Raw genomic sequence first — 24,714 nt, 5'->3', positions numbered from 1 at the left:
TTGGGGATTTTTGGGTCATTTTGGGGGGAATTTTGGGAGATTTTGGCACATTTTTGTGATTTAAAAAAAATTTGGGGATTTTGGGGCCATTTGGGGTCATTTTTTGGGAGGATTTTGGGTCATTTTTGGAATATTTTGGGGTTTTTGGGGCCATTTTGAAGGAATTTGGGAAATTTGTGGAATTTTGGGGTCATTTTGGGAGGGATTTTGGGGAGGATTTGGGGGAATTTTGGGGGATTTTGGGTTTTTTTGGGCCATTTTGGGGGATTTTGGACCATTTTTGGGTGGATTTCAGGAAAATTTGGGGGTTTGGGGTCATTTTTGGAGACATTTTTGTGTTTTTTGGGGCAATTTTGGAGTTTTTGGTCATTTTTGGGGCCATTTAGAGGGGATTTTGGGACATTTTGGGGTGGTTCAGGGAAAATTTGGGGTTTTGGGGGTCATTTTAGGAGGATTTGGGGACTTTTTGGGGGCGATTTAAGGAAAATTTGGGGATTTTGGGGACGTTTTGGGGTTTTGGAGCATTTTGGGGCCATTTTAAGGAATTTTGGGGGAATTTCAGGGGATTTTTGGAGGGATTTGGGATCATTTTGGGGAATTTAAGGAAGATTTGGGGTTTGGGGCCATTTTTGGGGCATTTTTCTGCAATTTTTGTGGGAATTTTGGGTGATTTGGGGTTTTTTTGGGTTTTTAGCTCATTTTTGTGGGAATTTTGGGTAATTTCGGGACTTTTGTGCCGTTTTGGGGCCATTTTGGGGTGATTTTGTTCCTTTTTGGGTGACTTTGCTCCATTTTGGGGTGATTTTAATTCATTTTTGGGCGATTTTCTCCCATTTTTGCCCCATTTTTTGCCATTTCCCGCCCATTCCGCGGGGGCCGCTCCCACCCCGCGCGGGGGGGGGGGGGAGGGTCACTCCCTCCCCTCCCCCTCCCCCCTCCCACCCCCCTCCCCTCCCCCTTTCTCATTTCCGGTGCGCGGCCCCTTTAAGAGCCCCTCCCCCTCTTTTAACCCCCTCCCCCTTTTAAATTTTCGCTTCTCCCATTTCGGGGGGGACCCCCGAACCCCCCCTTCCCCTCCCCTCACACATGGTTCGCTCCAACCCCGCCCCCTCCGCCATTTTGCGCCCTCACCCCTCCGCGTGGGGCGTGGCCTCCACCCTCCCAGCCAATCCCCGCTCAGCGCGGGCGCGGCTCCCCCCGCACCAACCAATCCCCGCGCGCCGTGGGCGTGGCGCGGGGGCGGATCAACCCAATGGCGGCGCGGGGGGGGGCGCGGGCCTGGGCGCTTTTAAGGCGGCGCCGGGCGGGGGGGGCCCGAGCGGAGCGCGGAGATGTCGGCGAGTCACGACAGTCGGTCGGTACCGGGCGGGGGGGAGGGGCACCGGGGCCTCACCGCGAGGGGGGAGGGGAGGATCCCGCCACCGCCGCCTGAGGGAGGGGGGGGGGGTGAGGCCTTCAACCGGCGGTTTCTCCCCCCCGCGCCGCCATTTCCTGAGGGGAACCCGGCGTTTTTTCGCCGCTTTTCCCTCAGCTGCGTTTTCCCCGCGCGGTTTTTTTGTGGGATTTTTTCGTTTTCTCGCCGTTTTTTGCGCGGTTTTTTTTAAGGTTTTTTTCCTCTCTCCCCCCCCCCTCCCCCGCCCACGTGGTCGGCGCCGCGCGCGCGCCTCCATTGTCCCGGCGGGCCGCGGTGACGTCACGCGCGGCGCCGCGCGCTGATTGGCTCACCCCTGCCGGGGCCGACCGGGAGTGGGCGGAGCCTCTCCCTTCACTCCGACTTCCGGCCGGGCCGCGTGGTCGGAGCGGGGCCCGGAGGGGCGACTTCCGGTCACGTGGTGGGGGATAATGGCGGCGCCCGTAATGGCGGCGGGGGAAAATGGCGGCGCCCACAATGGCGGCGATGTAGTGAGGCAAAGGGGGATGACGTCATTGTGTTTCCTCACGGCAGATCTCGCGAGAGCGGCCCTGAGGGGATGGAGCCGGACGGGGTCATCGAGGTCAGGAACGGGGCGGGCTAAAGCCAAAGTGGGTGGGGTCAATCAAATGGGAGGGGCTAAAATCAAATTGGGAGGGTCTAAATCAAACTGGGAGGGACTGGGAGGGGTCTGTACTGGTTTATACTGGTCTGTACTGGTTTGGGGGGTCAGTACAGGCCCTAACTGGTCTGTACTGGTTTATACTGGTTTGGGGGAGTCTTTACTGGTTTATACTGGTTTATAGTCCCCCAAACCAGTATAAACCAGTGCAGATCCCCACAAACCAGTCTGTAGTGGTTTATACTGGTTTGGGGGGTCGGTACAGCTCCTAACTGGTCTGTACTGGTTTATACTGGTCTGTGGGAGTGGTTACTGGTTCATACTGGTTTGGGGGGGTCAGTGCAGATCCTAACTGGTCTGTACTGGTTTATACTGGTTTGGGAGGGTGGTTACTGGTTTATACTGGTTTATACTCCCACAAACCAGCATAAACCAGTACAGACTGGTTTGTGGGGGGCAGTACAAATCCTAACTGGTCTGTACTGGTTTATACTGGTTTGGGGGAGTCTGTACTGGTTTATACTGGTTTGTGGGGGGGTTATACTGGTTTATACTGGTTTGGGGGAGTCTGTACTGGTTTATTTCAACCCTAACTGGTTGATACTGGTTTTTACTGGTTGTTTTGACCCTAACTGGTTGATACTGGTTTGGGGGGGGTCTGTACTGGTTTATACTGGTTTGTGGGAGTTGTTAGTGGTTTATTCTGGTTTGGGGGGGTCTGTACTGGCTGATACCGGTTCGTACCGGTTCTGTTCCCGCCCTAACTGGTTCCTACTGGTCTGTACTGGTGCAGAGCAACTGGCACGAGGTGGTGGACAGCTTCGACGAGATGAACCTGTCGGAGGCGCTGCTGCGCGGGATCTACGCCTACGGCTTCGAGAAACCCTCGGCGATTCAACAGCGGGCCATCCTGCCCTGCATCAAAGGTAAAACCAGTATAAACCAGTATAGACCAGTATGGATCAATATAGAGCCATACAGCCACAGTATAGCCCCAGTATAAACCAGTATGGGCTCAGCTCAGCCTACGGCTTCGAGAAACCCTCGGCCATCCAACAACGAGCGATTCTACCCTGTATTAAAGGTAAAACCAGTATAAACCAGTACAAACCAGTATAGACCAGTATGGATCAATAGAGAGCCATACAGCCCCAGTATAGAGCAGTGCAGGCGCTGCTGCGCGGGATCTACGCCTACGGCTTCGAGAAACCCTCGGCCATCCAGCAGAGAGCCATTCTACCTTGTATCAAAGGTAAAACCAGTATAAACCAGTATAAACCAGTACAGAGCAGTATAAACCAGTATAGACCAGTATAGTGTGATACAGCCCCAGTATAGACCAGTACAGACCCAGTCTGGCGCCTACGGCTTCGAGAAACCCTCGGCCATCCAGCAGCGGGCCATCCTGCCCTGCATCAAAGGTAAAACCAGTATAAACCAGTACAAACCAGTATGGACCAGTACAAACCAGTATGGTGTGATACAGCCCCAGTACAGAGCAGTGCAGGCGCTGCTGCGCGGGATCTACGCCTACGGCTTCGAGAAACCCTCGGCCATCCAGCAGAGAGCCATCCTGCCCTGCATCAAAGGTAAAACCAGTACAAACCAGTACAAACCAGTATAGACCAGTACAAACCAGTATGGTGTGATACAGCCCCAGTACAGAGCAGTGCAGGCGCTGCTGCGCGGGATCTACGCCTACGGCTTCGAGAAACCCTCGGCCATCCAGCAGAGAGCGATTCTACCTTGTATTAAAGGTAAAACCAGTATGGACCAGTATAGACCAGTATAAACCAGTATAGACCAGTATGGACCGGTATGGTGTGATACAGCCCCAGTATAGACCAGTATAGCCCCAGTCTGGCGCCTACGGCTTCGAGAAACCCTCGGCCATCCCGCAGAGCCATCCTGCCCTGCATCAAAGGTAAAACCAGTATAAACCAGTACAAACCAGTATAGACCAGTATGGACCAGTATAAACCAGTATAGGCCAGTGCTTCCAGTGTATCCCAGTTCAGCTCAGAGCTCACCTGTAGGGACACTCACACGCCTGTCACTCACCTGAGCTCACCTGTATTTACCTGTTTCAGGCTATGACGTCATCTCTGAGACGTGGCACAGGTGGAACCTGACACACCTGAGCTGACACACCTGGGCACACCTGTAGGGACACTCACACACCTGGAACTCACCTGTGCTCACCTGTATTTACCTGTTTCAGGCTATGACATCATTTATCAGCCCCGGCATGGGTAGAACCTGCACTGACTCACCTGTCACTCACCTGAGCTCACCTGTATTTAGGTATTTTAGGCTATGACGTCATCGCTCAGGCCTGGCACAGGTAGAACCTGACACACCTGAGCTGACACACCTGGGCACACCTGTAGGGACACTCACACACCTGTAGCACACCTGTGCTCACCTGTAATTACCTGTATTAGGCTATGACGTCATCACTCAGGCCTGGCACAGGTAAAACCTGACACACTCACCTGGAACTCACCTGTGCTCACCTGTATTTAGGTATTTTAGGTTATGACGTCATCTCTCAGGCCTGGCACAGGTAGAACCTGTCACTCACCTGTGCTGACACACCTGGGCACACCTGTAGGGACAGTCACACACCTGGAACTCACCTGAGCTCACCTGTATTTACATATTTTAGGCTATGATGTCATCGCCCGGACCCAGCACGGGTAAAACCTGTAGTGACACACCTGAGCTCACCTGTATTTACATATTTTAGACTATGACGTCATCTCTGAGAGCTGGCACAGGTAGAACCTGACACACCTGAGCTGACTCACCTGAGGGGACACTCACACACCTGGAACTCACCTGTAGGGACACTCACACGCCTGTCACTCACCTGAGCTCACCTGTATTTACCTTTTTCAGGCTATGACGTCATCTCTGAGGCCTGGCACAGGTAGAACCTGTCACACCTGAGCTGACACACCTGTAGCACACCTGTAGGGACACTCACACACCTGGAACTCACCTGTGCTCACCTGTATTTACATATTTCAGGCTATGACGTCATCACCCAGACCTGGCACGGGTTATACCTGTACTGACACACCTGTGCTCACCTGTATTTACTTTTTTTAGGCTATGACGTCATCAGTCAGGTCTGGCACAGGTAGAACCTGGCACACCTGAGCTGACACACCTGGAACTCACCTGTAGGGACACTCACACACCTGTCACTCACCTGTGCTCACCTGTATTTACACATTTCAGGCTATGACGTCATCGCTCAGACCTGGCATGGGTAAAACCTGTGCTGACACACCTGAGCTCACCTGTATTTACTTTTTTTAGGCTATGACGTCATCTCTCAGGTCTGGCACAGGTAGAACCTGACACACCTGTGCTGACACACCTGTCACTCACCTGTCACTCACCTGTAGGGACACTCACACACCTGTCACTCACCTGTCACTCACCTGTGCTGACACACCTGGGCACACCTGTCACTCACCTGTATTTACATATTTTAGGGTATGACGTCATTTATCAGCCCCGGCAGGGGTAGAACCTGCACTGACACACCTGTAACTCACCTGTCACTCACCTGTCCCCTCACCTGCGCTGACTCACCTGTATTTACCTGTCGTTTCAGGCTATGACGTCATCGCGCAGGCGCAGTCGGGCACGGGTAAAACGGCCACCTTCGCCATCTCCATCCTGCAGCAGGTGGAGCTGGAGCTCAAGGCCACGCAGGCGCTCGTGCTGGCCCCCACCCGCGAGCTGGCCCAGCAGGTACCAGTACAGACCAGTACGGACCAGTACGGACCAGTACGGGCCGGTTTGAACCGGTAAAAAACCAGTAAAAACCAGTTTAAACTGGTTTGGGGAATAGGGGTGGGTGTGCGCACGGCGCCCCCTGGTGGCTGAGAGAGGGGGTCTGGCACCTGGGCAGGAACCAGTACAGACCAGTATAAACCAGTACAGACCAGTACAGACCAGTACGGACCAGTACGGGCTGGTTTGAACCGGTAAAAAACCAGTAAAAACCAGTTTAAACCGGTTTGGGGAATAGGGGTGGGTGTGCGCACGGCGCCCCCTAGTGGCTGAGAGAGGGGGTGGAGCACCTGGCCAGAAACCAGTATAAACCAGTTTGGACCAGTACGGACCAGTATGGACCGGTTAAAACCAGTTGGAACCGGTTTGGAGGGGTTTGGACCAGTATAAACCAGTAGGGACCAGTATAAACCAGTATAAATCAATTTTAATCGTTCCAAACCAGTATGAACCAGTATGACCCAGTTTGATGGGGTTTGGACCAGTATAAACCAGTATAAACCAGTATAACCCACACCGAACTGGTCCTGACCAGTCCAAACCAGTATAAACCAGTGTAACCCAGTTTGATGGGGTTTGGACCAGTATAAACCAGTATAAACCAGTATAACCCAGTCCCATTGAGTCCAACCCAGTATAAACCAGTCCAAACCGGTCCAAACCAGTATAAACCAGTCCAAACCAGTATAACCCAGTCCAAACCAGTATAACCCACTCCAAACCAGTCCAAACAAGTATAAACCAGTATAAAGCAATTTTAATAATTCCAAACCATTCCAAACCGGTCCGAACCAGTATAACCCAGTCCAAACCAGAATAACCCAATCCAAACCGGTCCAAACCAGTCCGAACCAGTCCAAAACCAGTATAAACCAGTATAACCCAGTCCAAACCAGTATAAACCAATATAAATCAATTTTAATAGTTCCAAACCATTCCAAACCAGTCCAAACCAGTATAACCCAGTCCAAACGGTCCAAACCAGTCCAAACCAGTCCAAACCAGTACAAACCAGTATAACCCAGTCCAAACCAGTATAACCCAGTCCAAACGGGTCCAAACCAGTATAAACCAGTCCAAACGGGTCCAACCCAGTACAGACCAGTCCAGACCAGTATAACCCAGTCCAAACTGGTCCAAACCGGTCCAAACCAGTATAACCCAGTCCAAACCAGTATAACCCAGTCCAAACCAGTATAGACCAATCCAAACCAGTCCAAACCAGTATAAACCATTCCAAACCGGTCCAACCCGGTCCAAACCAGTATAACCCAGTCCAAACCGGTCCAAACCAGTCCAAACCAGTATAACCCAGTCCAAACCAGTATAACCCAGTCCAAACCGGTCCAAACCAGTCCAGACCAGTCCAGACCAGTATAACCCAGTCCAAACCAGTCCAAACCAGTATAACCCAGTCCAAACCAGTATAAACCAGTATAACCCAGTATCCCCCCGGCCGCCTGGGCAGGGCGGGGCCTGACCCCGGCCCCGGTCCCGAATCCGGCGGGGGCAGAGCAGCCGCTCCCAGTTCATCCCAGTCCGGCCCGTGCCCAAACTGGTTCATGCCTGGGACACACGGGACGGCGGCGATGACGTCACTGATGACGTCAGCGGTGACGTCATCGGCGGGAAAGGGAAAAATTGGGGTTTTTGGGGGTTTTTTGGGGGTTTTTGTGGGGATTTTGAGGGGATTTTATTAGGGAGGGGTTTGGGGGTTTTTTGGGAATTTTTGGGGGAATTTTTGGGATTTTTTTGGGATTTTTTGGGGGGGGTTTTGGGGATTTTTTGGGGTTTTTTTAGGTTTTTTTGGGAGTTTTTGGAGTTTTTGTGGGTTTTTTAGGGCTTTGTGGCGGGGGTTTTTTAGGGTGGCGTTTGGGATTTTTTGGGAGATTTTTGGCAATTTTTAGGGGAATTTTTGGGGGGTTCTAAAGGATTTTTTGGGGGGTTTTTTTGCCTTTTTTTTGTAATTTTTGGGGATTTTTTGGGGTTTTTTAGCCGTTTTTTGGGCGATTTTTACGTTTTTTTGAGGGATTTTTTAGGGAGGGGTTTGGGATTTTTTGGGAACTTTGGGGATTTTTTTGGGATTTTTGGGGGGATTTTTTTGGGATTTTTGGGGGGTTTGTTAGGGAATTTTGGGGTTTTTTTTTTAGGGTTTTTTGGCGGGATTTTTTTAGGGAGGGGTTTGGGGGATTTTTTGGGGATTTTTTTTTTTCAGGGAATTTTGGGGGTTTTTTTAGGATTTTTTTGGTTTTTTTTTAGAGTTTTTGGGGTATTTTTTTAGGGAGGGGTTTGGGGATTTTTGGGCATTTTTGGGATTTTTTTTTATTTTTAGGGATTTTGGGGTTTTTTTTAGGGAATTTTCAGGGTTTTTTTAGGGTTTTTTTAGGTGTTTTTAGGGTTTTTTGGGGGGATTTTTCTAGGGTAGGGTTTGGGGATTTTTGGGCATTTTGGGGGGAATTTTTGGGATTTTTTTTTGGATTTTTGCAGATATTTAGCTTTTTTTGTAATTTTGGGGGTTTTTTTGGGGGGGATGTTTTTAGGGGTGGGTTTGGGGTTTTTTGGGAGATTTTTGGGGGAATTTTGGATTTTTACGAATTTTTTGGGGGTTTTTTAGTTTTTTTTTTTGTAATTTTTGGGGTTTTTTAGGGTTTTTTGGGGGATTTTGGGGTATTTTTGGGGATTTTAGTGGGATTTTGCCATTTTTAATGCAATTTAAGTGGGGTTTTTTCCCCTGATGATGTTGCTAATGACGTCATTGATGACGTCACAGATCCAGAAGGCGCTGATGTCACGCAGTGACTCAATTTAGGTGCCAAAATTGGGGATTTTGATGGGATTTTTAGTATTTTTAATGCAATTCCGCCATTTTTAATGGGATTTGAGTGGGGTTTCTTTCTCTCATGATGTCATTGATGATGTCACTGATGATGTCACAGATCCAGAAGGTGCTGATGGCGCTCGGGGACTCAATTTAGGTGCCAAAATTGGGGATTTTAATGGGATTTTTGGTGTTTTTAATGCAATTTCGCCATTTTTAATGGGATTTGAGTGGGGGTTTTTGCCCTGACGATGTCGCTAATGATGTCACCGATGACGTCACAGATCCAGAAGGTGGTGATGGCCCTCGGGGACTACATGGGGGCCTCGTGCCACGCCTGCATCGGCGGCACCAACGTCCGGGCCGAGGTGCAGAAGCTGCAGCTGGAGGCGCCGCACGTCGTGGTGGGCACGCCGGGCCGCGTCTTCGACATGCTCAACCGCCGCTACCTCTGTGAGTGAGCCCCAAAAACCCAAAACTGACCCCAAAAACGGATCCGGCCACCCCGAAAACCCCAAAAACGACACCTGGGGCGGCCAAAAGGGACAAGAAATGGCCAAAATATGGCCAAAAATGGGCAAAAATGGGAAAAATCAGAATTAAAATGGGGTTTGGGTTGGGTCAACCGCCGCTACCTCTGTGAGTGAGCCCCAAAACGGGGAAATTCACCCCAAAAATGGAATCAGCGACCCTGAAAACCCCAAAAACGACACCTGGGGGATGAAAAAGTGACAAAAAATGGCCAAAATATGGCCAAAAATGGGCAAAAATAGGGAAAATCGCGATTAAAGTGGGGTTTGGGGTGGCTCAACAGCCGGTACCTCTGTGAGTGAGCCCAAAAATGGGGAAATTCACCCCAAAAAGGGAATCAGCGACCCTGAAAACCCCAAAAACGACAACTGGGGGGTGCCAAAAGTGACAAAAAATGGCCAAAATATGGCCAAAAATGGGCAAAAATGGGAAAAATCGCGATTAAAATGGGGTTTGGGGTGGCTCAACCGCCGATATCTGTGTGAGTGAGCCCAAAAATGGGGAAATTCACCCCAAAAATGGAATCAGCGACCCTGAAAACCCCAAAAACGACACCTGGGGGATGAAAAAGGGACAAAAAATGGCGAAAATATGGCAAAAAATTGGGAAAAATTGGGTTAAATTGGGGGTTGGGGTGGTTTAACTGTCATTTTCTATGTGAGTGAGCCAGAAAATGGGGAAATTCACCCCAAAAACTGAACCAGCGACCCCGAAAACCCAAAAACGACACCTGGGGTGTGGGATAATGATAAAAAATGGCAAAAATCCCGTTGAAAATGGGGTAAAAACGGTAAAAAGAGGGATTAAAATGGGGTTTGGGGTGGCTCAACCGCCGGTACCTGTGTGAGTGAGCCCCAAAACGGGGAAATTCACCCCAAAAACGGATCCGGCCACCCTGAAAACCCCAAAAACGACACCTGGGGGATGAAAAAGGGACAAAAAAATGGCGAAAAAATGGCCAAAAATGGCAAAAATCAGAATTAAAATGGGGTTTGGGGAGGTTAAATTGTCATTTTCTGTGTGAGTGAGCCCAAAAACCCCGAAATTCACCCCAAAAACAGAACCAGCCACCCCGAAAACCCCAAAAACGACACCTGGGGAGGCCAAAAGTGACCAAAAATGGCCAAAAAGACAAAAATTTGATCAAAAATTGGCTTAAAATGACCCCAAATTTGGGGTTTTTAGTAAAAAAATCAAAATTTTGTCAATTCTTTTCATATTTTTCCCATTTTTTTGGATTTTCCCAATTTTTGGGATTGCAATTTTTGGGATTTTTGGGGAATTTCAGGATTTTGGGGTTTTTGGGATTTTGGGGTCCCAACTTTGGGGTTTTTTAGTGAAATAATCGAATTTTTGTCGATTTTCTTCCAATTTTTTCCCCGTTTTTTGGGATTTTCCTGATTTTTGGGTTTGGGATTTTTGGGATTTTTGGGAATTTGGGATTTGGGGGATTTGGGGTGTGGGGTCCCCCCCTGTGATGAGCTGCACTTGGGGGGGTCCCAAATTTGGAATTTTTAATGAAAAATTCAAATTTTTATCGATTTTTTTTGTGGATTTTTGTTGGATTTTTTTGGATTTTCCCAATTTTTGGGATCGGGATTTTTGGGAATTTGGGGAATTTGGGTTTTTTGGGATTTTGGGGTCCCGATGTGGTCCCAAATTTTGGGTTTTTTAGTAAAAAAAAATTGATTTTTTTTAATTGATTTTTTTTTGCGGATTTTTGCGGAATTTTTTGGGATTTTCCCAATTTTCGGGTTTCAGATTTTTGGGATTTTTGGGATTTTGGGAATTTTGGGATTTTTGGGCTCCTGACATGGTTCCAAATTTGGGATTTTTCAGTAAAAAATTCAAGTTTTTGTCTATTTTCTTCCAATTTTTTTCCCGTTTTTTGGGATTTTTGCATTTTTTGGGATTGGGAATTTTGGGAATTTGGGATTTTGGGATTTGGACTCCCAAGAGGGTCACAAATTTGGGCTTTTTTTGTAAAAAATTCAAATTTTTATCAATTTTCCCCCATTTTTTTACGGATTTTTGCGGGGTTTTTTGGGATTTTCCGGATTTTTGGGTCTGGGATTTTTGGGAATTTTGGGATTTTTGGGATTTTGGGAATTTTGGGATTTTTGGGATTTTTGGGCTCCTGACATGGTTCCAAATTTGGTATTTTTCAGTAAAAAATTCAAATTTTTATCGATTTTCTTCCAATTTTTTTCCCGTTTTTTGGGATTTTTGCATTTTTTGGGATTGGGATTTTTGGGAATTTGGGAATTTTTGGGATTTTGGGGGATTTTGGGTCCCCCCCGTGATGAGCTGCGTGTCACCTGACCCCGGGGCGGCCCCGGCCCCGCGTCCTGCGCGGCCCCGGCCCCGAAACCCCGCGGGGCTGATCAGCGCCAGGCCTGAGGGGGGCACCCAAAAACACCCAAATTCACCCCAAAAATCCAAATTCCCAACAAAAATCTGAAATTCAGAACAAAAATACAAAAATTAGCAAAAAAAAAAAGAAATTTATCCCAAAAAACCCCACAAACTACCTCAAAAATCGCAAAATTCAGCCCAAAACACCCAAAATTCACCCCAAAAACCCAAAACTCCCAAAAAAATCTGAAATTCAGAACAAAAATACAAAAATTGGCAAAAAAATAATGAAATTTATCCCAAAAAAACCACCGCAAAAATCGCAAAATTCAGCCCAAAACACCCAAAATTCAGCCTAAAAATCCAAAATTCCCAACAAAAATCTGAAATTCAGAACAAAAATACAAAAATTGGCAAAAAAATAATGAAATTTATCCCAAAAAAAACACCGCAAAAATCGCAAAATTCAGCCCAAAACACCCAAAATTCAGCCTAAAAATCCAAAATTCCCAACAAAAATCTGAAATTTATCCCAAAAATCCAAAATTCTGACCAAAAACTGAAATTAATCCTGGAAAAAAACCAAAATTTGCCTCAAAAATCCCAAAATTTATCGCAAAAAAAATTTTCTCAAAAATCCAAAATTCAACCCAAAACCCCAGAATTCTGATCAAAAATCCAAAATTCAGCCCAAAAAACCCTAAAATTCCCCCCAAAAATCACAAATTCCGAACAAAAATCTGAAATTCAGAACAAAAATAGAAAAATTGGCAAAAAAAAAGAAATTTATCCCAAAAAAACCCCAAAAATTACCTCAAAAATCGCAAAATTCAGCCCAAAACACCCAAAATTCACCCCAAAAACCCAAAACTCCCAACAAAATCTGAAATTCAGAACAAAAATACAAAAATTGGCAAAAAAATAATGAAATTTATCCCAAAAAAACCACCGCAAAAATCGCAAAATTCAGCCCAAAACACCCAAAATTCAGCCCAAAAATCCAAAATTCCAACAAAAATCTGAAATTCAGAACAAAAATACAAAAATTAGCAAAAAAATAATGAAATGTATCCCAAAAAACCCCACAAACTACCTCAAAAATTGCAAAATTCAGCCCAAAACACCCAAAATTCACCCCAGAAATCCAAAATTCCGAACAAAAATCTGAAATTTAACCCAAAAATCCAAAATTCTGACCAAAAATCTGAAACTTATCCTGAAAAAAAACCAAAATTTGCCTCAAAAATCCCAAAAATCCCAAAATTTATCGCAACAAGTTTCCTCAAAAATCCAAAATTCAACCCAAAATTCCGAAATTCTGATCAAAAATTGAAAATTCAGAACAGAAATATTGAAATTTAAGACAAAACCCCCCCAAAATCCCCAAAATATAGCACAAAATAATGAAATTTATCCCAAAAAAACCCAAAAATTACCTCCGAAATCCCAAAATTCAGCCCAAAAAACCGCAAAAATCAGAAATTCCGACCAAAAATCCAAAATTCTGACCAAAAATCTGAAATTTATCCTGAAAAAAACCCAAAATTTGCCTCAAAAATCCCAAATGTATCGCAAAAAGTTTCCTCAAAAATCCAAAATTCAACCCAAAACCCCAAAATTCCGACCAAAAATCACAAATTCTGATCAAAAATCCAAAATTCCGACCAAAAATCTGAAATTTATCCTGAAAAAAACCAAAATTTGCCTCAAAAATCACAAATTCCGAACAAAAAATCCGAAATTCAGAACAAAAAGAATGAAATAAATTTTTAAAAAATGAAATTTATCCCAAAAAAAACCCAAAAATTATCTAAAAAATCCCAAAATTCAGCCCCAAACACCCAAAATTCAGCCCAAAAATCCAAAATGCCGACCAAAAATCTGAAATTCAGACCAAAAATCCCCAATTATGAACAAAAATCCAAAATTTATCCCAAAAATTCCAAAATTCAACCCAAAAATAAAAAATTAATCCCAAAAATTCCGCAATTTATTTTCCCAAAATTTCAGTTTTTAGCCCCAAAATTCTCCCACCCTCCATCCAAGAACCCTGCAAAAAATCACCAAAAATTCCCCAAAAATCCCATTTTTCCTCCAAAAAACGCCAAAAAAAATCCCAAAAAAATCCCCAAAAAATCCTAAATGTTCAAAAATTCCCAAACCTTCCAAAATTTCATTTTTTAGCCCCAAACTTTTGCCAAAATCCACCCAGGATCTCTCAAAAAAACCTCAAAAATTCCCCAAAAATCCCATTTTTCCTCCAAAAACCGCCCAAAAAAACCCCCAAAAAAATCCCACAAAAATACCAAAAAATCCCAGACCTTCTGAGGGTCTCAAATTTTCCCAAACGTGTCGTTTTTAGCCCCAAAATTCATCAAGATGTTCGTGCTGGACGAGGCGGACGAGATGCTGAGCCGCGGCTTCAAGGATCAGCCCCAAAATCCCCAAAATTCACCTGAAAATCCCCAAATCTGCCTGGAAACCCCAAATTCTCCCCAAATCCCTGAAAATTCTCCAAAAATTCCCCAAAATTTTCCCAAAATTCCATTTTTTAGCCCCAAAATCCCTCCCAGAACCCTCAAAAAAATCACCAAAAATTCCCCTAAAATCCCCGTTTTTCCTCCTAAAAACCCCAAAAAATTCCAAAAAATTCCCAAATCCTCTAAAAAACCAATTTTTTCCCAAATTATCCCAAAAATTTTCCAAAAATTTCCCAAATTTTTTCAAAAATTCCCCGAAATCCCCCTTAAAAATCCTCAGATAAATGCGAAAAAATCCCCTAAAATCCTCATTTTTCCTCCAAAAAACCCCCAAAAAATGCAAAAAAAATCCCAAAAAAATCTCAAAAAATCCCCAATGTTCTAAAATTCAGAAATTTTCCCAAATTTCAGTTTTTAACCCCAAATTCTCCAAGACTCCATCCCAGAACCCTGCGAAAAATCACCAAAAATTCCCCTAAAATCCTCATTTTTCCTCCAAAAAACGCCCAAAAAATGCCGAAAAAAACCCCAAAAAAATCCTAAACCTTCTAAAACCCCAAATTTTCCCTAAATTGTCGTTTTTAGCCCCAAAATTCATCAAGATGTTCGTGCTGGACGAGGCGGACGAGATGCTGAGCCGCGGCTTCAAGGATCAGCCCCAAAATCCCCAAAATTCACCTGAAAATCCCCAAATCCGCCTGGAAACCCCAAATTCTCCCCAAATCCCAGAAAATTCTCCCAAAATTCTCCAAAAATTCCCCAAAATTTTCCCAAAATTCCATTTTTTAGCCCCAAAATCCCTCCCAGAACCCTCAAAAAAATCACCAAAAGTTCCCCTAAAATCCCCATTTTTCCTCCTAAAAACCCCAAAAAATTCCAAAAAATTCCCAAATCCTCTAAAAATCCCAATTTTTTCCAAAATTCACCCAAAAATTTCCCAAATTTCCTTAAAATTCCTCCTAAAAATCCTCAAATAAATGCGAAAAAAATCCCCTAAAATCCCCATTTTTCCTCCAAAAAACCCCCTAAAAAATCCAAAAAAACCAGAAAAAATCCCCAAATCCTCTAAAAATCCCAATTTTTCCCAAAACTCACCCAAAAATTTCCCAAATTTTCTCAAAATGCCTCCTAAAAATCCTGAAATAAATGTGAAAAAAATCACCAAAAATTCCCCTAAAATCCCCATTTTTCCTCCTAAAAACCCCCAAGAACCGCCAAAAAAATCCCCAAAAAAGCGCAAAAAATCCCCAATGTTCTAAAAACCCTAAATTTTCCCAAAACTTCATTTTTTAGCCCCAAACTTTTCCCAAAAATTCACCCACAATCTCTGAAAAAAACCTCAAAAATTCCCCAAAAATCCCATTTTTCCTCCAAAAAACGCCCAAAAACCGCCAAAAAAAATCTGAAAAAAATCCCAAAAAATCCCCAAATCCCCTAAAACTCAGAAATTTTCCCAAAATTGTCGTTTTTAGCCCCAAAATTCATCAAGATGTTCGTGCTGGACGAGGCGGACGAGATGCTGAGCCGCGGCTTCAAGGATCAGATCTACGACATCTTCCAGAAGCTCAGCGGGAACACGCAGGTGGGGGGACCCCAAATCGCCCCAAAAAAACCCCAAAATCCCCCAAAAAAACAAAACCCCAAAAATTTGACGTCGGTTTGGCAAAAAATCCCGGAAAAAAACGGCCCCAAAAAGGCCCAAAATTGGAGGATTTCGCCCCAAAAAAAGCCAGCGGTGACGGCGCGGCGCCCCCTGGTGGATGTGGTGGGTAAGGGAGGATTTGGGGGAAATTTGGGGATTTTGGGGAAATTTTTGGGGTTTTTGGGGGTTGGGGGTGGGTGGGAAATCCGAAAAAAAAATTGGGTAAAATTTTGGGGGGTTTGGGTTTTTTTAAGGGAAATTTTGGGGGTTTTTAGGTAAAATTTGGGGTTTTTAGAGGGTTTTTTTTTTTGGGAAATTTTGGGGTTTTTGGGGGTTTGGGGTGGTGGAAAAGGCTAAAAAATTTTTGGGTGAAATTTGGGATTTTTTGGGGTTTTTTTCGGGGAATTTTTGGGGATTTGGGGGATTTTTCGGGGTTTTTGAAGGGATTTTTGGGAGGAATTTTGGGTTTTAATTTGGATTTTTTGGGGTTTTTGTGGGTTTGGGGGTGGGTGGGAAATCCTAAAATATTTTGGGGGAAATTTGGGATTTTTTGGGTTTTTTTCAGGGAATTCTTGGGGATTTTATGGGGGATTTTTTTTGGGAATTTTAGGGATTTTTTGAGGGCATTTTGGGGTTTTATTTTGAATTTTTGGGGGGAAAATTTTGGGGTTTTTGGGGGTGGTTGGAAAATCATAAAAAAATTTGGGGATTTTGGGGGGAATTTTGGGGTTTTTTAGGGGAACTTTGGGGGTTTGTGAAGGGATTTTTGGGAGGAATTTTTGGGTTTAATTTGAATTTTTTGGGGGGAAAATTTTGGGGTTTTGGGGTTTTTTGGGCTCCTGGCCCCATTTTTTGTGGTTCTTGGGGGTGGTTTTGGGGGTTTTTTGGGGTCCCGAGTCTGGTTTTTGGGGTCCTGACCCCATTTTTTGGGGTGCCAACCCCATTTTTTGGGGTCCCGAGTCCATTTTTTGGGGTTGTTGGGGGTGGTTTTGGGGGTTTTTTGGGCTCCTGACCCCACTTTTTGGGGTGCCAACCCCATTTTTTGGGGTGCCAACGCCATTTTTTGGGGTCCCGAGTCCGTTTTCTAGGGTCCTGACCCCGTTTTGGGGGTGCCGAGTCTGATTTTGGGGTCCTGACCCCATTTTTTGGGGTTCTTGGGGGTGGTTTTGGGGTCTTTTTGGGCTCCTGACCCCATTTTTGGGGTGCCAACCTCATTTTTTGGGGTCCCGAGTCCATTTTTTTGGGGTTCTTGGGGGTGGTTTTGGGGGTTCTTTGGGGTGCTGACCCCATTTTTTGGGGTCCTGACCCCATTTTTTGGGGTCCCGAGTCCATTTGTTGGTGTGCCAACCCCATTTTTGGGGTCCTGACCCCATTTTTTGGGGTCCCGAGTCCATCTTTTGGGGTTCTTGGGGGTGGTTTTGGGGGTTTTTTGGGGTGCCAACCCCATTTTTTGGGGTCCCGAGTCCGTTTTTCGGGGGTGCTGACCCCGTTTTGGGGGTGCCCCGCCCCGCAGGTGGTGCTGGGGTGGATTTTGGGGTTTCCAAGGGTGGTTTTGGGGGTTTTTTGGGGTGCTGACCCCATTTTTTGGGGTCCCGAGTCCATCTTTTGGGGTTCTTGGGGGTGGTTTTGGGGGTTTTTTGGGCTCCTGACCCATTTTTTGGGGTGCCAACCCCATTTTTTGGGGTCCCGAGTCCGTTTTCTGGGCTCCTGACCCCGTTTTGGGGGTGCCAAGTCTGATTTTGGGGTCCTGACCCCATTTTTTGGGGTTGTTGGGGATGGTTTTGGGGGTTTTTGGGCTCCTGACCCCATTTTTTGGGGTCCCGAGTCCATTTTCGAGGGTCCTGACCCCATTTTTTGGGCTCCTTTTTCCATTTTTTGGGGTTCTTGGGGGTGGTTTTGGGGGTTTTTTGGGGTGCTGACCCTGTTTTTTGGGGTCCCGAGTCCATTTTTGGGGGTCCTGACCCTGTTTTTTTGGGGTCCCGAGTCCGTTTTTTGGGGTCCCGAGTCCGTTTTTTGGGGTCCCGAGTCCGTTTTCGGGGTGCTGACCCCGTTTTCGGGCTGCCCCGCCCCGCAGGTGGTGCTGCTGTCGGCCACCATGCCGCTGGACGTGCTGGAGGTGACCAAGAAGTTCATGCGGGAGCCGATCCGCATCCTGGTCAAGAAGGAGGAGCTGACGCTCGAGGGCATCCGCCAGTTCTACATCAACGTCGAGAGGGAGGTGGGATTTGGGGGGATTTCAGGGATTTTGGGGGGTTTGGGGGATTTCTGGGATTTTTGGGAGATTTTTTTGGGGGGATTTCTGGGATTTTGGAGGGATTATTTGGGGTTTTTCAGGGATTATTTGGGGTTTTTGGGGGAATTTCTGGGATTTTTGGGGGATTATTTGGGATTTTTGGGGCATTTTTGGTACATTTTGGTCAATTTTGGGTCGTTTTTGGTCCATTTTGGGTTAATTTGGGTTACTTTAGCTCAATTTTGGTCCATTTTGATCCATTTTGGGTCATTTTTAGTCCATTTTGGCTCAATTTTGGTCCATTTTGATCCATTTTTGGTCCATTTTGGGTCCATTTTGGACCATTTTTGGTCCTTTTTGGACCATTTTACCTCAATTTTGGTACATTTTGGGTTCATTTTGATAATTTAGTTCATTTTTGGCCCATTTTGGATCATTTTTGGTCCATTTTGGGTCAATTTTGATCCATTTCGGGTCATTTTGGGTCAGTTTTGGGTCAATTTTGGGTCATTTTTAGCCCATTTTGGGTCATTTTTGGTCCATTTTTGGCCCATTTTGGATCATTTTGGGTCCATTTGGTGTCATTTTGGGTCCATTTTGGCTCAATTTTGGCTCAATTTTCAGTCATTTTAGGTCCATTTTGGGTCATTTTTGGCCCATTTTGGATAATTTTTGGTCCATTTTGGGTTAATTTGGGTTATTTCAGTTCATTTTTAGTCCATTTTGAGTCATTTTTAGCCCATTTTGGCTCAATTTTGGTCCATTTTGGCCCTTTTTGGTCCATTTTGATCAATTTTGGTCCACTTTAGCTCATTTTAGGTCCATTTTGGGTCATTTTAGCTCCATTTCGGGTCATTTTGGGTTAATTTTGGGTCAACTTTGGCCCATTTCGGGTCAGTTTTTTTTGCCCATTTTTGCCCGATTTCGGCTCATTTCTCTCTCCCCCCCCCCCGTGCCCCTCCCCCGCATGGTCTCAGGATTTGTGGGTGGTCCCGTGGCCCCCCGCAGTGACCCCATGCCACAGCGACCCCTCCCCCCCCGAACCATGGGCCGCCCCTCCCCCACCGTGGGGCCGGCCCCTGAGCGGGGGGGACACGCCCGGGGGGGGGAGGGGCGGTTTGGGAACATTTTGGGGTGATGTGGGTCATGTTGGGGCCGTTTGGGGACATTTTGGGATAATTTAGGTCATTTTAGGGTCATTTTGGGATAATTTTGGGTCATTTTGGGATAATTTTGGGTCATTTTGGGGTAACTTGGGGTCATTTTTTGTCAGTTTGGGAAAATCTGGGGTCATTTTGGGTTATTTGGGATCACTTTGGGATAATTCCGGGTCATTTTGGGGTCAGTTCTGGTCATTTTGGGTCATTTAAGGATAATTTGGGGTCAGTTTTGGTCATTTTGGGGTCACTTTGGGTCATTTTAGGTCATTTTGGGGCACTTTGGGATCAGTTCTGGTCATTTGGGGTCATTTTGGGAAAATTTGGGTCATTTTGGAGTCACTGGGTCATTTTGGGGTGATTTTGAGGTTATTTTGGGTCATTTTTGGATAATTTGAGGTTATTTTGGGTCATTTGAGAATAATTTGGGGTCAGTTTTGGTCATTTGGGGGCATTTTGGGATAAATTTGGATCATTTTGGGATAATTTGGGGTCATTTCGGGACATTTGAGTGCAGTTTGGGGTCATTTGGGGTCAGTTTTGGTCGTTTTGGGGTCATTTTGAGGTTATTTTGGGTTATTTTCAGATAATTTGGGGTCATTTTGGGTCACTTTGGAGTCATTTGGGTCAATTTTGGGGTCATTTTAGGTCATTTTGGTGTCATTTTTTGCCATTTTGGGGTACTTTGGGTCAGTTTGGGGTAATTGGGTTCAATTTGGGCTAATTGGGGTCATCTTCAGGTCATTTCTGGTCACTTTGGGATAATTTGGGGTCATTTTCGGATAGTTTGAGGTTATTTTGGGTCATTTTGGGATAAGTTGGGTCATTTTAGGTCATTTTTGGGGTCATTTTAGGTCATTTTTTGTAATTTTGGGATAATTTGGGGTCATTTGGGGTCATTTGGGGATAATTTGGGGTCATTTTGTGATAATTTGGGTCATTTTGGGGTCATTTTTTGCCATTTTGGGATAATTTGGGGTCAGTTTGGATCAATTTTAGGTCAGTTTTTGGTCACTATTGACCAGTGGTCACTCAGCGGTCACTCAGGGGTCACTCAGGGTCACTCAGGGTCATTCCTCCGGCCAGGAGTGGCAGCTGGACACTGGGAGTGACCTGGGGGTCACTGGGGGTCACTTTTGGCCACTTTTTGGCCAGTTTTGGGTCATTTTTGGGTCAGTTTTGGGTCACTATTGACCAGTGGTCACTCAGTGGTCACTCAGGGGTCACTCAGTGGTCATTCCTCCGGCCAGGAGTGGAAGCTGGACACTGGGAGTGACCTGGGGGTCACTTTGGGGTCACTTTTGGGTCATTTCTGGATCAATTTTCGGTCATTTGGGGTCATTTTTTGGACATTTTTGGTCACTATTGACCAGTGGTCACTCAGTGGTCACTCAGTGGTCACTCAGGGTCACTCAGGGTCATTCCTCCGGCCAGGAGTGGAAGCTGGACACTGGGAGTGACCTGGGGGTCACTTGGGGTCACTTTTGGCCACTTTTTGACCAATTTTGGGTCAGTTTTGGGTCAATTTTGGTCACTATGGACCAGTGGTCACTCAGCGGTCACTCAGCGGTCACTCAGGGTCACTCAGTGGTCATTCCTCCGGCCAGGAGTGGAAGCTGGACACTGGGAGTGACCTGGGGGTCACTGTGGGGTCACTTTTGGATCAATTTTGGTCACTTTTGGATCAATTTGGGGTCATTTTGGGTCATTTTTGGTCACTATGGACCAATGGTCACTCAGTGGTCACTCAATGGTCACTCAGTGGTCATTCCTCCGGCCAGGAGTGGAAGCTGGACACGCTGTGTGACCTCTACGAGACGCTGACCATCACGCAGGCGGTCATCTTCATCAACACCCGCCGCAAGGTGGACTGGCTGACCGAGAAGATGCACGCCAGGGACTTCACCGTGTCCGCAATGGTCAGTGGTCACTCAGTGATGGTCAGTGGTCAGTCAGGGGTCAGTCAGGGGTCAGTGATGGTCACTCAGGGGTCACTCAGGTCAGTCAGGGGTCACTCAGGGGTCAGTGGTCACTCAGGGGTCACTGGCTGACCGAGAAGATGCACGCGAGAGATTTCACCGTGTCCGCAATGGTCAGTGGTCACTCCTGGTCACTCAGGGGTCACTCAGGGGTCACTTGGGTCACTCAGGGGTCACTCAGGGGTCAGTAGTCACTCAGGGGTCACTCAGAGGTCACTGGCTGACCGAGAAAATGCACGCGAGAGATTTCACCGTGTCCGCAATGGTCAGTGGTCACTCCTGGTCACTCAGGGGTCACTCAGGGGTCACTTGGGTCACTCAGGGGTCACTCAGGGGTCAGTGGTCACTCAGGGGTCACTCAGGGGTCACTGGTCTGACCGAGAAAATGCACGCGAGAGATTTCACCGTGTCCGCAATGGTCAGTGGTCACTCAGTGATGGTCACTCAGGTCACTCAGGGTCAGTCAGGGGTCAGTGGTCACTCAGTGGTCAGTGAGGGTTATTAGGGGTCAGTGATGGTCACTCAGGGGTCAGTGAGGGTCATTAGGGGTCAGTGGTCACTCAGGGGTCACTCAGTGGTCACTCGGGTCAGTCAGGGGTCAGTGGTCACTCAGGGTCACTCATGGTCACTCAGGGGTCAGTGAGGGTTATTAGGGGTCAGTGATGGTCACTCAGGGGTCAGTGGTCACTCAGGGTCACTCAGGGGTCACTCAGGGTCACTCGTGGTCACTCGTGGTCAGTGGGGGAGGGGTCATCGCTCACTTTGGGGTCAGTGGTCATCACGGGTGGGGGAGGGGCCAAGTCCCCGAATTTTGGCATTTTGGGGCTCCAAAATGGGAAATTTTAAGGAAAAAACCCCAAATTTTAGGGTGGGGGAGGGGCAGAAAGTTTGGGGGCAGGGCTTAAAGATTGGGGGAGGGGTTTGAGGAAGGGGGTGGAGCCTAAAGGGTGGGGGAGGGGAAAAATCTAAAATTTTGGGGGTTTTAAGGCTCCAAATTGTGTTTTTTTTGGGGAAAAAAACCCAAATTTTTGGGGTGGGGGAGGAACTAAAGGGTGGGGGAGGGGTCTGAGGGTGGGGGTGGAGCCTAAAGGGTGGGGGAGGGGCAAAATCCTAAAATTTGGGATTTTTAAAGCCCCAAAATGGGAAATTTTTGGGGGAAAAAACCAAATTTTTGGGATGGGGGAGGGATTAAAGGGTGGGGGAGGGGGCTTGAGGGAGGGGGCGGGGTTCGGGGGAGGGGGCGGGGCCTGCCGTGACCCCGCCCCTCCCCCCCAGCACGGGGACATGGACCAGAAGGAGCGTGACGTCATCATGCGGGAGTTCCGCTCGGGCTCCAGCCGGGTGCTGATCACCACCGACCTGCTGGTCAGTGCCGCCCCTCCCCCACCCCCCCGCGGGCCCCTCCCCCACCCCGGACCAACCCCTCCCCCACCCTGGAAAAAAATCCGGTGAAAAACCCCCAAAAATTTGGGGGAAAAAAATCAAAATTTTGGGGGATTTTAATTAAAATTTGGGTTGTGTGCCCCTCCCCCACCCCACCCTGAGCCCCTCCCCCACCCCCGGCCAACCCCTCCCCCACCCTCAAAAAAATTCTGGTGGAAAAAACCCCCAAAATTTGGGGAAAAAAGTTGAATTTTTTGGGCCCTTTTTAAGGTAAAATTTGGGTGCTGCCCCCTCCCCCGCCCTGGCCTGAGCCCCTCCCCCACCCTTAAACAATTCTGGCGGGAAAAAGCCCGAGACTTTTTTCCCCTCCCCCACTACCTCAGCCCCTCCCCCACCTCTTCAAACCTGATTTTCTCCCCCAAAACCCCCAAAATTTTGGGGTTTTTTTTTCCCCCTCCCCCACCCCTTTAAGCCCCTCCCCCACCTCTTCAAGCCCCTCCCCCACCCTTTCAAACCCCATTTTTCCCCTCATTTCCTCCCCCCAGACCCCCAAAATTCCGGGATTTTTTCCCCCTCCCCCACTCCCTGTGCCCCTCCCCCACCCCGCGGCCCCTCCCCCCCGCTGACCGCCCCTCCCCCACCCATTTTGCCCCTCCCCCACCCCTTAAAATCCTTTTTTTCCCCTCATTTCCTCCCCCAAAACCCCCAAAATTCCGGGATTTTTTCCCCTCCCCCACTCCCTGTGCCCCTCCCCCACTCCCTGTGTCCCTCCCCCCTGCTGACCGCCCCTCCCCCACCTTTGCAAGCCCCTCCCCCACCCTTTAAAATCCTTTTTCCCCTCATTTCCTCCCCCAAAACCCCAAAAATTCCGGGATTTTTTCCCCTCCCCCACTCCCTGAGCCCCTCCCCCACCCCGCGGCCCCTCCCCCCCCCGCTGACCGCCCCTCCCCCACCCCCCAGGCCCGCGGCATCGACGTCCAGCAGGTGTCGCTGGTGATCAACTACGACCTGCCCACCAACCGCGAGAACTACATCCACCGGTGGGGGAGGGGCGCCCGGGGGGGTGGGGGAGGGGTGGGGGAGGGGCTGAAGGGTGGGGGAGGGGCTGAGGAGGGAAAAAAACCCGAAATTTTTGGGGTTTTGGGGGAGGAAATGGGAATAAAATGGGATTTAATGGGGTGGGGGAGGGGCACATTGTGGGGGGAGGGGCGGTCAGGGTGGGGGAGGGGCTGAAGGGTGGGGGAGGGGCTGAGGGGTGGGGGAGGGGCTGAGGAGGGAAAAAAAACCCGAAATTTTTGGGGTTCCGGGGGAGGAAATGGGAATAAAATGGGGTTTAATGGGGTGGGGGAGGGGCACGCCGGGGGTGGGGGAGGGGCGGAGGGATGTGGGAGGGGCTGAGGGATGGGGGAGGGGCGAAAAAACCCCGAAATTTTTGGGGTTTCGGGGGAGGAAAATGGGGTTTAATGGGGTGGGGGAGGGGCACGTTAGAGGTGGGGGAGGGGCGGGAAGGGTTGAGAGGTGGGGGAGGGGTCAGGGAGTGGGGGAGGGGCAAAAAACCCCCGAAATCTTGGGGGTTTTGGGGGGAAAAAAAAAGAGGGAAATTAGATTTTAATGGGTGGGGGAGGGGCGGTCAGGGTGGGGGAGGGGCTTGAGAGGTGGGGGAGGGGCTGAGGGGTGGGGGAGGGGCTGAAGAGGGAAATTTTTGGAGATTTTTAGGGGATTTTTTTTCCTCTCAAATCTTCATTTTCCCACCCACTTTTCACCTTTAAAATTTCAATTTTTTTACCAATTTTTTTCCTGTAAAAATTTGAATTTTCCCACTCAAATCACTTTTTGGGGGATTTTTGGGACATTTTGTGGTATTTTTGTGGGGATTTTTTAGGGATTTTTTTAGGAATTTTTTGAGGGATTTTCCTCAAATTTTTTCCCCGTTTTTGACCCAAAATTTGGATTTTTTCAGGATCGGCCCCGGGGGCTGTTTATTTTATTGGGGGATTCTTTTTCCCCTCAAAACCCAATTTTTCACCTTTGAAATCAGAATTTTCTACCGATCTTTCCTCTAAAAATTTGAAATTTTAACCAATTCTTTCTCCTAAAAATCCAAATTTTCCCACCCAATTAAACAAATTTTTGGGGAATTTCTTGGAGATCTTTTGGGGGATTTTTTTCCTTCAGATCTCCATTTCCTCCCCCAATTTTCCCCTTTAAAATCTGAATTTTTTTATCAATTTTTCCTCTAAAAATCTGAATTTTCCCACCCAAATAAAGGAGTTTTGGGGGGGTTTTGTTAGGA

At 47.3% G+C, this 24,714-nt stretch overlaps 1 protein-coding gene across 1 annotated transcript; it reads left to right on the top strand.

Annotated features, from left to right (window-relative positions):
• Positions 1-1,282: 1,282 nt before the first annotated feature.
• On the top strand, positions 1,283-23,484 carry LOC135292182 (eukaryotic initiation factor 4A-I; the record flags this gene model as incomplete). The annotated part of the gene is made up of 10 exons (XM_064406415.1): positions 1,283-1,354; positions 1,946-1,994; positions 2,827-2,959; positions 5,662-5,801; positions 8,946-9,114; positions 15,500-15,609; positions 17,744-17,887; positions 20,841-20,978; positions 22,314-22,403; positions 23,382-23,484. Coding segments are annotated over exons 1-10 (1,099 nt in total), but the record flags the coding sequence as incomplete, so codon positions are not given.
• Positions 23,485-24,714: the final 1,230 nt, after the last annotated feature.

The sequence above is a fragment of the Passer domesticus genome, unplaced genomic scaffold (genome assembly GCF_036417665.1).
Source record: "Passer domesticus isolate bPasDom1 unplaced genomic scaffold, bPasDom1.hap1 HAP1_SCAFFOLD_228, whole genome shotgun sequence".
Lineage (NCBI taxonomy): Eukaryota > Metazoa > Chordata > Aves > Passeriformes > Passeridae > Passer > Passer domesticus.
This window is presented reverse-complemented; position numbering and strand designations above follow the sequence as displayed.